A 19,823-nucleotide genomic window follows, 5' to 3' on the forward strand; every position below is an offset into this window, starting at 1 on the left:
TCCGTGCCCGCAAGCCGTCCTCTTCTAGGATCTATTATAGGACCTGGAGGACCTATTTGGGGTTCTGTGCCGATCTGGGGATTCCTCCGCTCCGCTTTTTTCTCCCCACTGTTTTGTCCTTCCTGCAGGGCGGACTCGCCCAGGGTCTGGGTCTTAGTTCTTTGAAGGGTCAGGTGTCTGCGCTGTCCATTTTGTTTCAGCGCCCACTGGCCCCCCTTGGTCCTGTCAAGACCTTCCTTCAGGGCGTGGCTCACGCGGTTCCCCCGTACCGCCCTCCGGTACCGCCCTGGGACCTGAACCTGGTTCTCTCAGCGCTCCAGGCTTCTCCTTTCGAGCCTCTGCGGACGGTTTCCTTGCGACTTTTGTCCTGCAAGGTTATTTTCCTTGTGGCCGTCACCTCTCTTCGGAGGGTGTCCGAATTGGCTGCACTCTCCTGTCTGGAACCTTTCCTAGTGTTCCACCAGGACAAGGTGGTCCTTCGTCCGGTCCCTTCCTTCCTTCCTAAGGTGGTCTCCGCCTTTCATCTGAACGAGGACATCGTTCTCCCCTCTTTGTGTCCTTCCCCTTCCCACCCCCGGGAGAGGGAGCTTCATCGCCTGGACGTTGTCAGGGCGCTCAAGGTTTACCTGGAGGTAACCAGCTCTTTCAGGCGTACTGACTCGCTCTTTGTGGTTCCGGAGGGGTCGCGCAGAGGGATGGCGGCATCCAAAGTTGCTATCGCCCGTTTTGTCAAGATGGCTGTTACTGAGGCTTACCTCGCCAAGGGCAAGGTTCCGCCCCTCGGTGTTACCGCTCACTCCACTAGAGCGGTCGGGGCTTCCTGGGCTCAGAGGAATCGGGCTTCTACGGAGCAGATTTGCAAGGCGGCCACTTGGTCCTCCTTGCACACCTTCACCAAGTTCTACAGGGTGCATACTCATGCGTCGGCTGACGCTGCTTTAGGCCGTCTGGTGTTGCAGGCGGCAGTTGATTGATGCCTCCGGTGTTGGTCTAATTTGTTCTGGTCCCTCCCTTCTGGGACTGCTCTGGAACGTCCCATGGTTTCCTGTGTCCCCCAAGGAATATGGGCGAGAAAAGGAGACTTTTGTATTACTTACCAGTAAAGTCTCTTTCTCGCTCTTCCTTGGGGGACACAGCACCCGCCCTTCATTGGGTTTACAGTTGTGGTTCCGGCTTGGTTGCCCCCGTTGGGGCTTGACAGTTCCTTTTTTTCCGGTTGGTGGTTATCTTCACTACTTGGACACGCAACTGGTAGTCTCTCTCTCCAGGCTGAAGGGTATAGCTGATGGAGGAGGGGCTTACAGCTTTCACTTAGTGTCACGCCTCCTAGGGAGCAGAGCTATACCCATGGTTTCCTGTGTCCCCCAAGGAAGAGCGAGAAAGAGACTTTACTGGTAAGTAATACAAAAGTCTCCTTTTTATTTTAAAGATACTTTTTCCCCACGTTCATTAAATAGTTTTCTTCACATTCTCTATATCTCGTCCGAACCCTTTGAACCTTGAGATCCCCCTACCTTCCTCCCCTTTTTCTTGACTCTCCATTTGATAAGTGCTAGGAAATTGGTCTCTGGAATAGGTGCCTTATTCTCTAGGCCTTTGTGGCCCATGGCAAAGTGTCATGCCTTCTTTTTTCCTCCCTGTTGAATTAGTCAGCTAAGCGCATCGAGGCCCGATGGGTAAGACTGTGTGTACACAAGACTATAAATCATATATATACTATACATACTATACATACATACATATTTTTTTATTTTATTATTTACTTATCATTAACATGTCTGTTGATCCTGTGATTTCCCTAATTCCACAACTTTTCCTTCTTGGTGTTGCAATTTCAATGTTATGTTTGACATTGGGACATAAACCGTTTTGAATTGACGTATGAGCCTGAACCTTGTCAGACACCATTCCCGGACAGACTGGTTTCAGTTGGCTGCTTATTATGGTTCTGTCACTAGAAATGTGATTATATAGGGAGGTTATTTCTTGGAGATGGATAATTGGTTATTCTATCACTAGACATAAAGTAGGCCATGCTTATGTATTCACTTAATGGGCAGAGGATACAGCATTTATGAGGATACACCAAGACATGAGTAGAAAGATTGATGACTCACAGCCTGCACATTATGTAGTAGAATTTCCTGCAGGAATATTTCTTTTTACCAGCCTAATTTATAGCTCAGGAGGAGAAGAAAAGAATTTCCTGTTGGTTAGTGTTGGTGTGAGAATATAATCTCTCTTTTTTTACATTCTTTTTTTTTTTCTTCAGAAAGTGCAGGATATTGTTCCCCCTGCAAATCTATACTAAGGAAGGTTTATATTATCTGTCGATCTAAGGCTACTTTCACAGTCGCGTTTTGGCTTTCCCTTTGTGAGATCCGTTCAGGGCTCTCACAAGCGGTCCAAAACGGATCAGTTTTGCCCTAATGCATTCTGAATGGAAAAGGATCCGCTCATTTTGCCTCCGTTCCGTCTCCATTCCGCTCTAGAGGCGGACACCAAAACGCTGCCTGCAGCGTTTTGCTGTCCGCCTGACTAAGCGGAGCCAAAGGGATCCGTCCTGGCACACAGTATAAGTCAATGGGGACGGATCCGTTTTCTCTGGCACAATAGAAAACTGATCTGTCCCCCACTGACTTTCAATGGTGTTCAAGACGGATCCGTCATGGCTATATAAGACATAATATAATACAACCGGATGCATGCGGTTGTATTATTGTAACGGAAGCGTTTTTGCAGATCCATGACAGATCCGCAAAAAACGCTAGTGTGAAAGTAGCCTTAGACACCTACACATTTCACAATCCTTGGAGATAATGTAACCAGACTGGTTGAACTTTGCTCTTTGCATGACTTTTAGTGCAGATGAACACACCATGTAGAGATCAGGGGCAGAATGTGAGACTATTTTAGCTCATGCTACGCTCTGGTTTGTCCTGGGAGCATTTTTTAATTGAAATCTTAATTGCTACAAATCTCTTTAGCTTGTCTGAGTGGAAATCAATAGTATCTGGTCAATAGCTGCCTGAGTCTGTGGATGTCATAGTGGCTTCAGAACCCAGTGGCCCAGATTTTATTCCAAACTTGCACCAAGTTGGGGACTTACTAATCTCTAGTGCATCTGCTATGGTAGTAGTGTGTACTTTGTTAGTATGTATGAAGGAAAAACAGAGTTATAACACATAAAGGCCTGTTAGTAGAAAGGTTTGTGGTGTTTCAGACCTCGGATAAATGGGAAAGCAGAAAGTTCTATTGTCTTTTTGTAGGCACTTTATTTACTTCTCATCTGATGTCAATGGGGGTCACTCGGATTTAACAAAGTCTCTTTACTTATTCAAGCTCATGTGTTGTTTCTTTTCTTCTCCAGAGGAACTTCTGTCATCGCAAGAGAAGTCTCCAGGCACCAAAGATGTAGTGGTGAACGTAGACTATAGTAAAAAGGCAGAGTCTTCAAAGCCCTTCTCCAGTGACACCAGTCCAGTGATGAGGAAAGGTATAAATCACATTGGAACTAGTTTATGCTTTATTTTTGATGGGTTTATCCAAATTCTGTGGGAACTGTGGTGGAAAATGAGCAGGTACACAGCTAATATTCTACAGAAAACATGCCATATCGTTTTGCTATTCCATGAGTCTTATTATCTAGTAAACCAATTATAGTTGTTTGGTAATCCCCGTCCCTTTTGGGATCGGTACCAGGCTAAGAGGGAATAGTTTCTAGAACATCAGTATTTCCACACTTGGGTCAGAACACTCTTCTGATCTGTAGTTATGTAATGTTGACTTGTAGCACCAGCTTGAATATTTTATCGGTTGCCCAGAAAATGAGTCCTTGCTGTTCAGTCAATCATTTCATTTTTATCTGTACATTGTAGAAAAATGTGATTCAGACATTTGGTACAGTACCTGTATGTTTTGGTTAGTGCAGTAGCCTTTATGTTGTGTGCTTTATTTAATTATTATTTTTATTTTTTTTGTTTTTTCATAATTTCCACTGACTGTTAACACAATTAACATTGACTTTCATGTTTCTTTTTAAATAATATCCAGATGAGGAAGACGATGGAAAGGCACAAACTACACAACCTCTGTTGAAAAAAGGCAGGCATTATCATATTTTTTTTGTCATCCTTAATTTTGTCTTTGGTTCTTTTCCAGCTTCCTTCTTTTTTGTACTGTCTTGTTTCTTTCATCTTTCCTTTTCTGATCATGAAATACCGTAGAGGCTAAAACATACCTGATGTACAAAAGGCCCTTAAAAATACATCTATAAACTTATCCACCGAATAGCTAATCAATGTATGATTGCCGGGACACCCGTGATCACTAGAACAGGAGTTGAGTGTTTTCCATCAGTCCCTTAGACTTTAAAAGGAGCCTGAATGCATGACCACCAGTCCATTCCACTTCTCCTTGCCACAGAAATAGGGAACTGGAGATCTTTGTTCTAGTGACCGTGAGGTCCCAGCAGAGAGACCTCCAGCAATCGTACATTTATTACCAAATGTTATTTGTGGGAAATAGATCTGGGAAGAATCTTTAATACTCTGTAACTCCTTAATCTTTAATTGTTCTTTTTCCAGGTTATAGTTCTTCCACTCTTTCTAACTTTTGTGTGACTTTCTGTGAGAAGGCTTATCTTCAGACGTTCTCATGTTATTTGTGTCATTTATACTGCAAGCAAGTTGAATTTCATATCTTTTGTATAATTCATGCTTGTTTCAACTAGATTTGAAATTCTTCACATCTAAGTTACTTCAAAAAGACTGAACATGTATATAACTATGAAGACTTGTGTGGGCGTATTATTTACTGTATATAGCGCCAGTTTAGGCTTGTTTCACATTTGTGTGCACGCAGAGGTATTTTTCCGGTCGCTCTTCTGCATATTTGTTGGGTTGTGGCTGGCAGGGTTCACCTGCCCCCATTATAGTGAATGGGGCCGGACGGAATGCCGACAGCGCGTGGCTGCTCCCGGCAGGGACGGATCTGACAGTGTGAAATAAGCTTTATTCTACAGCGCTGTACAGAGATTGTCTTGGCTTACATTGATCACTGTCCACACTAAGCGAAGCATTCTCAATTTCATTTAACCTACTGGTTACAGCTTAGGGGAGGTACTGGTGCTCCTTAAAGGGGTTCTCTCACTTCAGCAAATGGCATTAATTACGTACACATGACTACTCAATCTCATTATAGCCTGTGCGTATCCATGGTTACAGTAGTGGTGGTCGCGCTTGAACACTATAGGAAAAAGTTCCGGGCCTGTGCGCTCTCCCGTGGTACCAGGCTGGTGCCTTTTCCTATAGTGTGCAAGTACATCCACCACTGCTGGATTTCAGGGTGGTCATAACCCCTGGAAAGGAGCAGTGTATAATGTGATGGAACAATGAATCAAGCCAGTAAAGGAGGCAATATGGACAATCACAATACATTAGGAAGTGGCTTGTATTAACTTTCTCTACATGATAAATGTCATTTGCTGAAGTGACAAAACCCCTTTAACATTACCAACTAGGTATGGAGACTTAGTAGCAATGCCCCATTGGAAAATAATATGCACAGAGGTATCTCCCAAAGAAAGAGACCCATCTTTTACGTAGGAAACCTGAACTTACTCGTGCAAACATGGGGAGGATATACAAACTCCATGTAGATATTACCCTTGGATGGATTTGGATCCAGCTCTGCAATACAACATTGCTAACCAGTAAGCTGTGGTGCTGCCCATCTGTAAGGGATGTGATCAGAAAAGTAACTCTACAGCCATTACCTACGAAAGTTCAATAGAGCTGAACTGCAATACCAGACGCAGCGCAACGTATCTGAAAGAAAGCAGCCATGTGTTTCTAATTCTGTACAGAGAATTAAAAGGGCATCTGTCACCAGTTTTATGCTGTCCTAGTGGTGGCCACCTTTAACAATTATCTTTGGGAACTGAAGGATCAGCACTTGTTCCTTGTAATGTTAAAAGGACTGCTGGCCTTAGAAACATCTTCAAGTGATTCCTAATATAATGCTTAAAGGGAATATGTCATCAGTTTTATGCTGCCTTATAATAACAGGGCAATAAACTGGCGACAGACTCTGATTGAAATGCTGGGTCACTTACTCATTTCAGTCCAGTCATTTTATGAAAATACCTGGTGAGAGCTGCACCTCCCCTTCCAAGAGTGTCTATGCGGCAGGAGCTCAAAAATATGAGGACTCCCAAGTTGGTACTCTGTATTAAGCAGACTCCAGCTTTCCACTCCCAATGGAGCTGTTCAATAAGGATTTTAATGGGAACCTGTCACCACGAAAATGCATGAAAATTAAGCAGCATGTTCTAGAGGAGGAGCAGAGTGACTGACTGCTATCTCTGTATGCACCGACATAGAGGAAGGCTGTCAATCACTGATAGGACCTCCTCCTTGACTTCAAAGCCCAGAATGAGCATACATTAAAGGGAACCTGTCACCGGGATTTTGTGTATAGAGCTGAGGACATGGGTTGCTAGATGGCCGCTAGCACATCCGCAATACCCAGTCCCCATAGCTCAGGGACAGGACACATCTCAGGTTAATTTGCATATGTATCAAATCGTTTTTTTACACAATAAAAGCACACAGAGCTATGGGGACTGGGTTTTCTAACCGAAATAAATACCTCGACTCTTTATTACAAAATCACATTAAACAACATACATGATTAAAAGAATCAGTGCAGGAGATAAAAAGCAACATCACTGGAGGAGACATACAATGAACGGAGTCCCTATCCTTAAACATGATATTCAGAAGAGATGGTTATGCAAACATGAAAACATACATAGTGGGGAAAAGGGACATTTACCCATACAAAGTCTGCTCCAGGATGGCGCCAACCCCAACGCGCGTTTCGGCGTACCTTCGTCTGGGGGGGACTGGGTATTGCGGATGTGCTAGCGGCCATCTAGCAACCCATGTCCTCAGCTCCAGGTTAGGCTACTTTCACACTTGCGGCAGAGTGATCCGGCAGGCAGTTCCGTCGCCGGAACTGCCTGCCGGATCCGGAAAAACGTATGCCAACTGATGGCTTTTGTAAGACTGATCAGTCTTGAAAAAAAGGCATTGAAATGCCGGATCTGTCTTTCCGGCATTTATTTTTTTCACCCTATTTTTCGGTCTGCGCATGCGCAGAGCGGAAGGATGGATCCGGCATTCCGGTATTTTGAATGCCGTATCCGGCACTAATACATTCCTATGGGAAAAAAATGACGGATCCGGCCGGAGATAAAACCGTAGCATGCTGCGGTTTTATCTTTTGCCTGATCAGTCAAGAAGACTGAACTGAAGACATCCTGATGCATCCTGAACTGACTACTCTCCATTCAGAATGCATGGGGATAAAACTGATCAGTTCTTTTCCAGCATTGAGCCCTTTTGATGGAACTCAGTGCCGGAAAAAAAAACGAAAGTGTGAAAGTACCCTTATATAGAGCCTTTTCCCATACAACTATACAGTGGGGGAAATAATTATTTGACCCCTCACTGATTTTGTAAGTTTGTCCAATGACAAAGAAATGAAAAGTCTCAGAACAGTATCATTTCAATGGTAGGTTTATTGTAACAGTGGCAGATAGCACATCAAAAGGAAAATCGAAAAAATAACTTTAAATAAAAGATAGCAACTGATTTGCATTTCATTGAGTGAAATAAGTATTTGAACCCTCTAACAAAAAAAGACTTAATACTTGGTGGAAAAACCCTTGTTTGCAAGCACAGAGGTCAAACGTTTCTTGTAATTGATGACCAAGTTTGCGCACATTTTAGGAGGAATGTTGGTCCACTCCTCTTTGCAGATCATCTCTAAATCCCTAAGGTTTCGAGGCTGTCTCTGTGCAACTCTGAGCTTGAGCTCCCTCCATAGGTTTTCGATTGGATTAAGGTCCGGAGACTGACTAGGCCACTCCATGACCTTAATGTGCTTCTTCTTGAGCCACTCCTTTGTTGCCTTTGCTGTATGTTTTGGGTCATTGTCGTGCTGGAACACCCATCCACGACCCATTTTCAGTTTCCTGGCAGAGGGAAGGAGGTTGTCGCTCAGGATTTCACGATACATGGCTCCGTCCATTTTCCCGTTTATGCGAATAAGTTGTCCTGTGCCCTTAGCAGAAAAACACCCCCAAAGCAAAATGTTTCCACCCCCATGACGGTGGGGACGGTGTTTTGGGGGTCATAGGCAGCATTTTTCTTCCTCCAAACACAGCGAGTTGAGTTAATGCCAAAGAGCTCTATTTTGGTCTCATCAGACCACAGCACCTTTTCCCAGTCACTCTCTGAATCATTCAGGTGTTCATTGGCAAACTTCAGACGGGCCTGCACATGTGCCTTCCTGAGCAGGGGGACCTTGCGAGCCCTGCAGGATTTTAATCCATTGCGGTGTAATGTGTTTCCAATGGTTTTCTTGGTGACTGTGGTCCCTGCTAATTTGAGGTCATTAACTAACTCCTCCCGTGTAGTTCTAGGATGCTTTTTCACCTTTCTCAGAACCATTGACACCCCACGAGGTGAGATCTTGCGTGGAGCCCCAGAGCGAGGTCGATTGATGGTCATTTTGTGCTCCTTCCATTTTCGAACAATCGCACCAACAGTTGTCACCTTCTCTCCCAGCTTCTTGCTAATGGTTTTGTAGCCCATTCCAGCCTTATGCAGGTCTACAATTTTGTCTCTGACATCCTTGGACAGCTCTTTGGTCTTTCCCATGTTGGAGAGTTTGGAGTCTGCTTGATTGATTGATTCTGTGGACAGGTGTCTTTTATACAGGTGACTAGTTAAGACAGGTGTCCTTAATGAGGGTGACTAATTGAGTAGAAGTGTCTAACCCCTCTGTGGGAGCCAGAACTCTTAATGGTTGGTAGGGGTTCAAATACTTATTTCACTCAATGAAATGCAAATCAGTTGCTATCTTTTATTTAAAGTTATTTTTTCGATTTTCCTTTTGATGTGCTATCTGCCACTGTTACAATAAACCTACCATTGAAATGATACTGTTCTGAGACTTTTCATTTCTTTGTCATTGGACAAACTTACAAAATCAGTGAGGGGTCAAATAATTATTTCCCCCACTGTATATTATTCTGTTCAGCTCATTCTGCTATGTAATATAACTGCAGCCCATGTTCAACATGACTGATTTTGTTAAAGAAAATAACTGGGCCCAAAAAATAGTAAGCGACACCGCAGTCAGGGTCTTTCTCATCCGTTTATGCTGCCCTCAGATAGAGCATCAGAAAACTGGTGGCAGATTCCTTTAATGTTATATATTAGAAAACTCTTGAAGATGATACAGTTCTTCTAAGGTTATATGAGTTAATTGCTGATAATTCAGTTCCCTAGCATAATCGATAAAGGCGGCTACCACCATTAGAATTACTAATGATCCTGGAACCTACCAGTATGTCTACACAATCCATTAGCTGATGAAGCTGACTACTTGCAGTCACATCAGCTGCACTCATCCTCCAGAACTGTTATAGTATTAAACTGCTTTTATTTAGCCAGTGCCGAAGGGTAGCGGATTCCAGATGATAGTAGGAAATGTAGATTGTCGTCTTGGTGAACAATTCTGTGTCCAGCTGGCTCGACTGACCTTCTAAAGTAGAAAAGCCTTTTAATATGGCTGCTTATTTGTCAACCTTCAGGCTAGAAGGTCAAGATGTATGATGGATGGTGATTGAAAAGTTTTTTTCCCCCCAAATTTTACTCCTTTTAAATAGATCTCTGCATACAACGTTATTCGACGTTATTAAAATGTTGCTTCTTTCTGCAGACTCTAAAGGTCAAGGCGTTGCTCTGAACTCTGCAGACCAGAGACTTTTGGATGCCAGCTTGCAGTTCCAGAAGACGCAAGGCAAAAGCACTATTGATGTGTGGTGGCTCTTTGATGATGGAGGTAGTGGCAGTCATATGGACTATACACCAAAATGACTATGCTGTTATAGGCTGATAAAATTGCATGTAACCTGCAATCAAAAATCCAGCAGGTTTGAATGTTTTGGGACCTGTCATGTCAAACAGTCATATTCAACATCCGTTCTTGCGATGTCTTAATACTAAAGTTGCCATATTGCCCTAGATTTACCCGATTCTATTGTATGTACTCTTGTACATTACTGTAAATCATATGCAGGTGATCGCTTCTCTCCCCTCGTTCTAGAGATCGGCGGGAGTCTCAGTGCTCAGACCCCCACCGATCAAAACTTTTGATATGCCCCTGTAACATATCAAAGGTTTTCTGAAAGCGCAGTGACCCTTTAATGCTCAGCAGGCTTTGTAGATCTTGGCCGTAGAACAAATAGTCCAGTGGGGAAGTTATCTGCTGCTGATGACCATTTGGTTCATATTCAGCCGCTGTGCAGTTTTGACCTTCTTTACAATGTTACTCCCTGAGGATAAATTTGACTGCTTTTGTCGATTTGAAGCTGGAGTCTTTCTGTGCTTCCTAGCATAGGCTATGAAGCTTGTGCATAAAATTGATTTTTTGTTTTCATGCAATCTCTTTTGGTAAGTGCTGTCAAGTGGAGGAAGGCTTGAGTCATGTCAGTTTTATAATTGTGTTGCAAAAACTGTAGTTACATTCCTGTTACACGTTGAGTGGTAGTCAGCCAAACTACCGGGATGTCACTGCGGATGCATGCCTACAGGCGGTGTGTGTATACAGGTGAAACTCGAAGAATACCGTGCAAAAGTTCATTTATTTCAGTAATGCAACTTAAAAGTGAAACTAACATATGAGAGAGACTCATTACATGCAAAGCAAGATATTTCAAGTCTTTATTTGTTATAATTTGGATGATTATGGCTTACAGCTTATGAAACCCCAAAGTCACAATCTCAGGTACCCTTTGCTCAGGGGGTTTGGATTAATTAGCTGATTAGAGTGTGACACTTTCAGCCTAGAATATTGAAACTTTTCACAAAATTCTAAATTTAAGTTGCATTACTGAAATAAATGAACTTTTGCACGATATTCTAATTTTCGAGTTTCACCTGTAGAGTCCATGACCTTGGTAACCCAATATTTGTTAGGATAGAATACCCTATTACTATTAGATTTTTATTTTTTTTTTGTTATTACCTATTCTATCATTCTAACTATTTATATTTCCAAAAAGAAGTTTGGACATAATTAAAGGTGTTTTCTGGGAGATCAGTATTGATCACCTATCTCCTGGTGGAGGTCCAACTCCTGGCTGATCAGCTGTTTGAAGAGGCCACAGCACTCTGGTGGGCATCATGGCCTCTTTCTAGGCTAGTGATATCATATTTATCGGTTACATGACCTATTGGTAGCTCAGTCCTATAGAAGTGAACGGGCCTGGGGCTGTGATACAATGTACGCTGCAGCACTCCCAGCCATGGCCTCCTAAAACAGCTGATCTGTGAGGGTGCCGGATGTCAAACCCCCATTTATCGAATATTCATGGCCTATCATATATATAAATACTATATTGCAAGATAACATTTCTATTAAAGCATATAACATTAACTCAAAGTGGGAGGAAGATGCAACAATCCCTATACTGTCGTAATGTGATTTTAAAGTAGAGAACGCATCCTAGACAGAAAAGGGAGATAAAACTTTCCATAATTTTTCTCCTTTGTTTGGTTCTGTGCACACCATGACTGATTTGTGTTCTCTGCTATCACATTTCTCCTGTCTGTCCTACATTTTTAATTGATGGCTCTAGCACATGATTGTCATCCCTTTTAGTAACTCATGCATTATCACCCTTGCTCAGGATTGACATTGCTAATTCCATACTTGCTGACTACCAAAAAAAAGTGGAAAGACTGCAAGATCAGAGTGTTTATCGGTGGAAAAATTAACAGGATAGATCATGACCGCAGAGCGTAAGTTTGATTTTGATACATACATATATGTACAACATATACATAGGTTGTACTGTAAGAACTAGTAGAGCATATGGACATCATAGGGGGAGGTCCTCCTCTCAGACTGCCTTGTAATATTAGTTCCTTCTACTGCAGCCAATGTATCTGAGTGGTCCCCATTTTCCCAACAAAATCACCCATGGGATCCAGCAAATACTATGTTTAGGGTGTATTCACACATTTTTAGTGGCGTTTTTCAGCATTTGATGTCCAAATGTTACCTTAAAGTCTATGGAAAACATCCAATGTCAGACATACAGTGGTCCCTCAAGTTACAATATTCATTGGTTCCAGGACGACCATTGTATCTTGAAACCATGGTATGTTAAGTAATTTGGTGCTCAACTTTTTTGCACACTATAATTTGCAATGTTTCATCAGGAGCTTCCCGATAGTATAATGGCTTCTCATCAAGCAGATCACAGTGGGCTGCAATGATGGTTTGCAGCACAGCCTCCGACACTTGTATGGCCGAGGTCTCCTGAACTGAACACAGTACTCCACATGTGGTCTCCCACAATTTGAATCAAATATGTATACCCTGTTAGAAAAAAAAAAAATAATAATATATGCAAGCTACCCGGCATAATACAGCAAACAAAAAACAGTAGCAGCACACCACTATATGCGCTAAGACTAAGTGAACAGGTAAATGTGGGAACAGGGTCAAATACATGACGCCATATAGTTACTGCAAAGCAGTGGAGAAGCTCTTAGCGCATATTATTGATCAAAAATATGTCGGACCCACCTACCAGACGGCAAGGTCGCTTCTCATCAGGTGGGACCTACTCTAACACGGAATGTCCAGCTCCATTGTTTCTCAGGAGGTGCTGTTCCGTCTTTTGATATATATATATATATATATATATATATATATAGTATAGTATAGAGGACTAGGCATCCCCGCCCATCCCCCACCCCTTGGTGCTTTTAATCAGAGAAACAATGGAGCTGGACATTCCATGTTAGAGTAGGTCCCACCTGATGAGAAGCGACCTTGCCGTCTGGTAGGTGGGTCCGACATATTTTTGATCAATAATATGCGCTAAGAGCTTCTCCACTGCTTTGCAGTAACTATATGGCGTCATGTATTTGACCCTGTTCACACATTTACCTGTTCACTTAGTCTTAGCACATATAGTCGTGTGCTGCTGCTGTTTTTTGTTATATATATATATATATATAATATATATATATATATATATACACACATACACATCCAGAGTCACATTCAGGGATGAGATTCTGTTAGGCCCTAAACATCAGAGTGTAATTCAAGTTGTCACTTAACTACCGTCATGATTTTTAATGATTCTCATGATCCATTCTTTCTTGAGAAGTGTGGGAAAGCTTCTGTTCAAAGGGGTGTCCACTCAGCTTAAAGCAAATTTAAATCCATTTATCACCAGACAATCTGCTGATGACATGGGAATGACAAAAGCATTAAGTAATAAACCCTAAGCCACCAAAACAATTTGTACCGTGACATTATGATCTATACGCAAGAATTTATAATATATTATTTCAAACCGAGCAGAGAAGAAATGGCTTTGGGAGAAGAGCAAACCATGAAAACCAGCACTTGTGTAGTGTCTGGGTGCACAGTAATAGCTTTAGTTGGAACTTGCCTCGTTCATGTCAATTGACGGCATCATCTCTGGGGGAAAGTTAGTAGATCAAGCAAAACTGTGGCACTCGCTTCTCCCTAATGCTATGATGCCTGTGTTTGATTTCATTGTCTGTAATGCTGACATCTGGCATGGTGTTTTTTCAGGATGGCAACATTATTGAGCAAGTTCAGAATTGACTTCTCTGACATCATGGTCCTCGGCGATATCAACACCAAGCCAAAGAAAGAAAAGTAGGTTTATTTTTGGTTTATGACGTGTGTACCGGTGCAGGATCATGTGTGTACTTTATAATTCCGTTTTTACTATCGCAAGAACATGCAGTTAATCCTCTGTTGCTTTTTTTTAGTTGTGGTAAATTTGTGAAGATACACAGATCTAAGAATAGGTGCCATTCATGAACTACTGTATGCACATTTTTTGTTTCCTTCTTAAGAAGGTCTAAAGCCTGTGTTACATAGGCCTGAGTGAGCAAGCTATTGTCGGGGGGGGAGCGTTTCCTCCCGGCAATCGCCTGCTCACTAGAGGAGAAGACCACTGCTATTACGTTCAGCGATCTCCTCAGCAGCATGGAAAGAAACGATTGCTGTTCCATCACTCATCCCCATGCTGTCTAGTGGTTTGCCAGCAGTAGATCGTAATTACATAGGCCACCGGCAAACTATGGTTTTTAAGCGTGCTTAAAAATCACTATTTACCGATGAACAAGCAATCGGCGGCAGTATTACACTGCAAGATGATCGCTAACAAGCGTTCAAACAAACGTTAGAGATCATCTGCTGAAAAATCGGCAGCAGGTGTAATACAGCCTTAAGTCTCTGCTTGAGTCACAGGAGCATTTCTTTAATTCATTTTTGTACAAGATGCTACTTTTTATTTTATTTTATTTTTTAAATGATAATTTTATCTGTGTGTGACAAAGTGTACAGAAACAACCCTCCCCCAGCAGTTAAAGGGTAAAATGTGCAACAAAAAATGGTAGTTTCTTTCTTGGGCAGTTGTACATGTGGATTAGATGTAGTTAGCCAGAAATGATGCTTAGTGGCAGAACCCAGGAAGAGTAATGGAATATATTGTCCTCCATCATTAGTAGATTTCTATCATGGATCATTTTTATTTGTGGAAGTTACCTAATAGTGACCGGTAATCTACACTCTGCTGGTAGTCTGCATTCTGCAGGTTAACGGTTCTGTAGTAAGTATAAAGAGAGACATTTGACTGGTATGGTTAATAGTAATACCTTTTCAGAAAATATTCTTAGGCCGCTTTCAGACGAGCGAGTGTCACGCTCCGGACTCTCATTGCAGCACCTGTCTTGAACTTCCAGCACATAGAATTATATTGGTTTATGATGCTATATAACCCTTACAATTCTGAAATATTGGATAACACTGACAGCATTAGGTCAGTGTTATCCAATACATTCCAGAACTATAAGAATCATAAATCGATCCCGGCAGTGCTGGAAGTTCAGGATGGGGGCTGAGCTGGGAGTCCAGAGCATGACAGTCGCTCCTCTGAAAGCAGCCTTATAATGCTTAAGGTTAGAATTATTGGCGTGGCTGACTTCTTTTTTTCAACATGTGTTTGGGTACTTTGTAGATTTAGAAATTGCTGTTACTTCCGTAATGCTCCATGACATTCTATTAGGTCCCAGCAGCAGAGTTGTTCTTACTGCGTGGCATAATAGAACATCGTGGCAAGTGGAGTGGGCTCAGGAGCTGGGCCCGTGCCATAGTTTGCAGGTTGACATTATATTACACAGCAGGCATCCAGCTCTCACTGCTGGGATCAGAGAGAAATCTGATGCAGCAGTTTAACCCCTCCAGGTGCCCCTCTGGATCTGAGCAGTTAGATGAAGGGAGCTCCCTCAGTCCTCTGATTTGTACCTATTGAAAGCTATTGTGTGGTCCTGGGTACTCAGCTTGGCAGCCGGGGGCCTTCTGAAGAGCCCCAGGCCTGCCATGTTCAGGGCCGCTATTACATCATGCCTCCAACATGATGCAGTAGTGTGCCTGTCAGAATGACTTTGCAATGTAATACAGGCGTATTACCATGCATAGTACAAGCCATAACAGGATTGCAGGTTCAGTTGACCCAATCTATTAAAGTATCCTATTATTTAACCTGCACCATGAACTCTGTAACAGGAAAAATAAAAATAAAAATTGAATAAAAATGATCAATGTATCCAAAAATGGTATCATTAGAAATTTATACCTTGTCCCACAAAAATGAGTTATGACAGCAATGTCAGCAGAATATAAAAATGTTGTCAGATATGGAGACACACAGAATTTATTTTATTTTTTTAATTGTAAAAACCATATAAATGGAATCGCCTTAATCATACTGACCCACAGAATAAATGTCAAATATTATTTTTACCATGCAGTGAATACCATAAAACAAAACACTGAAAAACTCAAATTCTACCATTGTTTTTAAACCGGCCCCAATTAAAAAAACATTTCCCCAAAAATATTACTTAGGCTACTTTCACACTTGCGTTCGGTGCGGATCCGTCTGTTATCTGCACAGACGGATCCGCACCTATAATGCAAACGCTTGCATCCGTTCAGAACGGATCCGTCTGCATAAACAGCTTTTTCAGATCTGAGTTTTCACATCGTGAAAACTCAGATCCGACAGTATATTCTAACACAGAGGCGTTCCCATGGTGATGGGGACGCTTCAAGTTAGAATATACTAAGAACTGTGTACATAACTGCCCCCTGCTGCCTGGCAGCACCCGATCTCTTACAGAGGGCTGTGATCCGCACAATTAACCCCTCAGGTGCTGCACCTGAGGGGTTAATTGTGCGTATCATAGCCCCCTGTAAGAGATCAGGTGCTGCCAGGCAGCAGGGGCCAGACCCACCTCCCTCCCCAGTATTAAAGCATTGGTGGCCAGTGCGGCCCCCCCTCCCTCCCTCCCCAGTATTAAAGGGATTCTGTCACCTCGTATAACACAAATTCAGATTTTAAACCAGTCATGCTCCACAGCTTACCTTGAATCGGCTCGTCAGGGAGGGGGAGGAGACGGATGAGACTATGTGGGCGGTTAGGGATTCTGGAGGAAGGCGTTTTGGGCACTGTAAGAGGGGCGTTACTGGGCACACAAAGGGGAACCTAACGCCCCTCTGGGCACCTTCAGGGTTTTATAACGGATTACAATAAAAAACAGCACAGCCGATTCAAGGTAAGCTGTGGAGCATGACTGGTTTAAAATCTGAATTTGTGTTATACGAGGTGACAGAATCCCTTTAAATTAATTGGTGGCCAGTGCGTCCTCCCCTCTCCCCCCATCATTGGTGGCAGCGGAGAGTTCCGATCGGGGTCCCAGTTTAATCGCTGGGGCTCCGATCGGTTACCATGGCAGCCAAGACGCTACTGCAGTCCTGGCTGCCATGGTTACTTAACAATTTTAGAAGCATTATACTTACCTGCGCTTTCTGTGGCCGGCCGGGCGCTCCTCCTACTGGTAAGTGAAAGGTCTGTGCTAATACTGGGAAGGGGGGGAGAGGGGGCCGCACTGGCCACCAATGCTTTAATACTGGGGAGGCAGGTGGGTCTGGCCCCTGCTGCCTGGCAGCACCTGATCTCTTACAGGGGGCTATGATACGCACAATTAACCCCTCAGGTGCGGCACCTGAGGGGTTAATTGTGCGGATCACAGCCCCCTGTAAGAGATCAGGTGCTGCCAGGCAGCAGGGGGCAGTTATGTCCACAGTTCTTAGTATATTCTAACTTGAAGCGTCCCCATCACTATGGGAACGCCTCTGTGTTAGAATATACTGTCAGATCTGAGTTTTGACGATCTAACTCAAATCCAATGGTATATTCTAACATAGAGGTGTTCCCATGGTGATGGGGACACTTCAAGTTAAAATATACCATCGGATTAGAGAAAACTCAGATCCTGACTTTACATTGAAAGTCAATGGGGGACGGATCCGTTTGCAATTGCACCATATTGTGTCATCGTGAAACGGATCCGTCCCCATTGACTTGCATTGTAAGTCAGGACAGATCCCTTTTGGCTCCGCACGGCCAGACGGACACCAAAACGCTGCAAGCTGCGTTTTGGTGTCCGCCTCCAGAGCGGAATGGAAGCGGAACGGAGCCAAACTGATGCATTCCGAACGGATCCTTATCCATTCAGAATGCATTGGGGATGAACGGATCAGTTCGGGGCCGCTTGCGAGAGCCCTCAAACGGATCTCACAAGCGGAACCCCAAACGCAAGTGTGAAAGTAGCCTTACCCTGCATAAAACAAACTGTCAACGGAATTAATTTTTTTATAGCTTTGGGTAAATGGGTTAAAAGGTAAAGGTTTAGATAATCTGTCTGTATTGTGTGTTCTTGTAAGGAATTCTATAATCTTATTAGCTGTAGATGTAAGACACTTCAAAGCTGAAGGTGGCACCTTCCATTTATTACGATAAAGAAGCCAGGATCTTGCCAAGTATGTATCCCGATTTCTTGGCATAGTGTTTGAGCTGTGTTTATTAGCTGCTGTTGCTTTGTCAGGATCACTTTTGGCAAATCCTGGATTTGGCTTTCATTTCAGCACATCACACCCCCTCAATGTTATTTTCCCTCGCCTGTAGTCTCAAACGCATCAATCGGATTTGTCATTTTGTAGAATAGATTTGTAAGGGAATGATCTGATTCCCATGGATGTCAACAAATAAAGTGCCCTGTCTGTTCACATTTAGTAGTGGAATGATTATTTGCACGTTTTGGATTTCTGACGATTAAACTGACTTTCAGGTTTTAGTTGCAGATTCCCAAAAACCTTGAAGTGACATTGACTGTTACATTTCTGCTACTACAATGAGATAGAATTGCGGTTAACAGTTTTTTTCCCTCCGTTGCCTTCAGTGTGGCAGCTTTTGAAGAGATGATTGAACCGTTCAGGCTGCGGGAAGACGAAATGGAACAGGATGTCGCTGACAAAATGAAAGAGGAAGAGCCATGGCGAATAACTGATAATGAGCTAGAGCTTTATAAGACAAAGGTACCTTTTATCTGCCAGTTATCTGATCAGCAATGCCAATAGCAAGATGTCGGATATCCATTTCAGGGTATGAACTCTTAAAGTTCTAGTATATTAAAGGGGTGATATCATAAAGACATCTCCTTTCCATGGTGTCCTCGCTGAGGACTCCTCTCTTCAGACCAGAATAGAAAGCTCATGTAGAAGTGTGCCTTCTCCATTGATTGGCCAGCTAATCATTCAGTGTTTATCAGCATGTGGCTTCCTCCAGCAATGGCTGGTGAAGGCATGGGGTTTGAGACGGTGGCTTCTCATTAAAAAAAAGATTGTTTGAGAGACAACTCCTTTAACTTACAGACACCTGATATGTTAAACAGGGGTATCTGCCAAACAGTGATGTTCTGTCATATGTCCTGTTGGGTCTGTCTGTTGGCTAAAGCTTACAGCCAGCTTTGGCATTGGCGCACTGCAGCAAAATCAAATAGATTGCAATGTTAAAGGAGTTGTCTCACTTCAGCACATGGCATTTATCATGGAGATAAAGTTAATACAAGGCACTTACTAATGTATTGTGATTGTCCATATTGCCTCCTTTGCTGGCTTCATTCATTTTTCCATCACATAGAAACATAGAATGTGTCGGCAGATAAGAACCATTTGGCCCATCCAGTCTGCCCAATATACTAAATACTATGGATAGCCCCTGGCCCTATCTTATATGAAGGATGGCCTTATGCCTATCCCATGCATGCTTAAACTCCTCCACTGTATTTGCAGCTACCACTTCTGCAGGAAGGCTATTCCATGCATCCACTACTCTCTCAGTAAAGTAATACTTCCTGATATTACTTTTAAACCTTTGCCCCTCTAATTTAAAACTATGTCCTCTTGTAGCAGTTTTTCTTCTTTTAAATATTCTCTCCTCTTTTACCTTGTTGATTCCCTTTATGTATTTAAAAGTTTCTATCATATCCCCTCTGTCTCGTCTTTCTTCCAAGCTATACATTTTAAGGTCCTTTAATCTTTCCTGGTAAGTTTTATCCTGCAATCCATGTACCAGTTTAGTAGCTCTTCTCTGAACTCTCTCCAAAGTATCAATATCCTTCTGGAGATATGGTCTCCAGTACTGAGCACAATACTCCAAATGAGGTCTCACTAGTGCTCTGTAGAGCGGCATGAGCACCTCCCTCTTTCTACTGGTAATTCCTCTCCCTATACACCCAAGCATTCTGCTAGCATTTCCTGCTGCTCTATGACATTGTCTGCCT

General features: G+C 42.8%; 1 protein-coding gene across 1 annotated transcript in view; it reads left to right on the forward strand.

Moving 5' to 3' along the window:
• SLC12A2 (solute carrier family 12 member 2) overlaps nucleotides 1–19,823 on the forward strand; it is a 123,714-nt gene that overhangs the window by 96,069 nt on the left and 7,822 nt on the right. Inside the window, exons 21-26 of the mRNA XM_040415980.1 lie at nucleotides 3,371–3,496; nucleotides 4,054–4,104; nucleotides 9,796–9,918; nucleotides 11,768–11,879; nucleotides 13,699–13,785; nucleotides 18,441–18,576. Coding sequence (XP_040271914.1) covers nucleotides 3,371–3,496; nucleotides 4,054–4,104; nucleotides 9,796–9,918; nucleotides 11,768–11,879; nucleotides 13,699–13,785; nucleotides 18,441–18,576 — 635 coding nt within the window. The remainder of the gene's footprint in view (nucleotides 1–3,370; nucleotides 3,497–4,053; nucleotides 4,105–9,795; nucleotides 9,919–11,767; nucleotides 11,880–13,698; nucleotides 13,786–18,440; nucleotides 18,577–19,823) is intronic.

The sequence above is a fragment of the Bufo bufo genome, chromosome 2 (assembly GCF_905171765.1).
Source record: "Bufo bufo chromosome 2, aBufBuf1.1, whole genome shotgun sequence".
Taxonomy (NCBI): domain Eukaryota; kingdom Metazoa; phylum Chordata; class Amphibia; order Anura; family Bufonidae; genus Bufo; species Bufo bufo.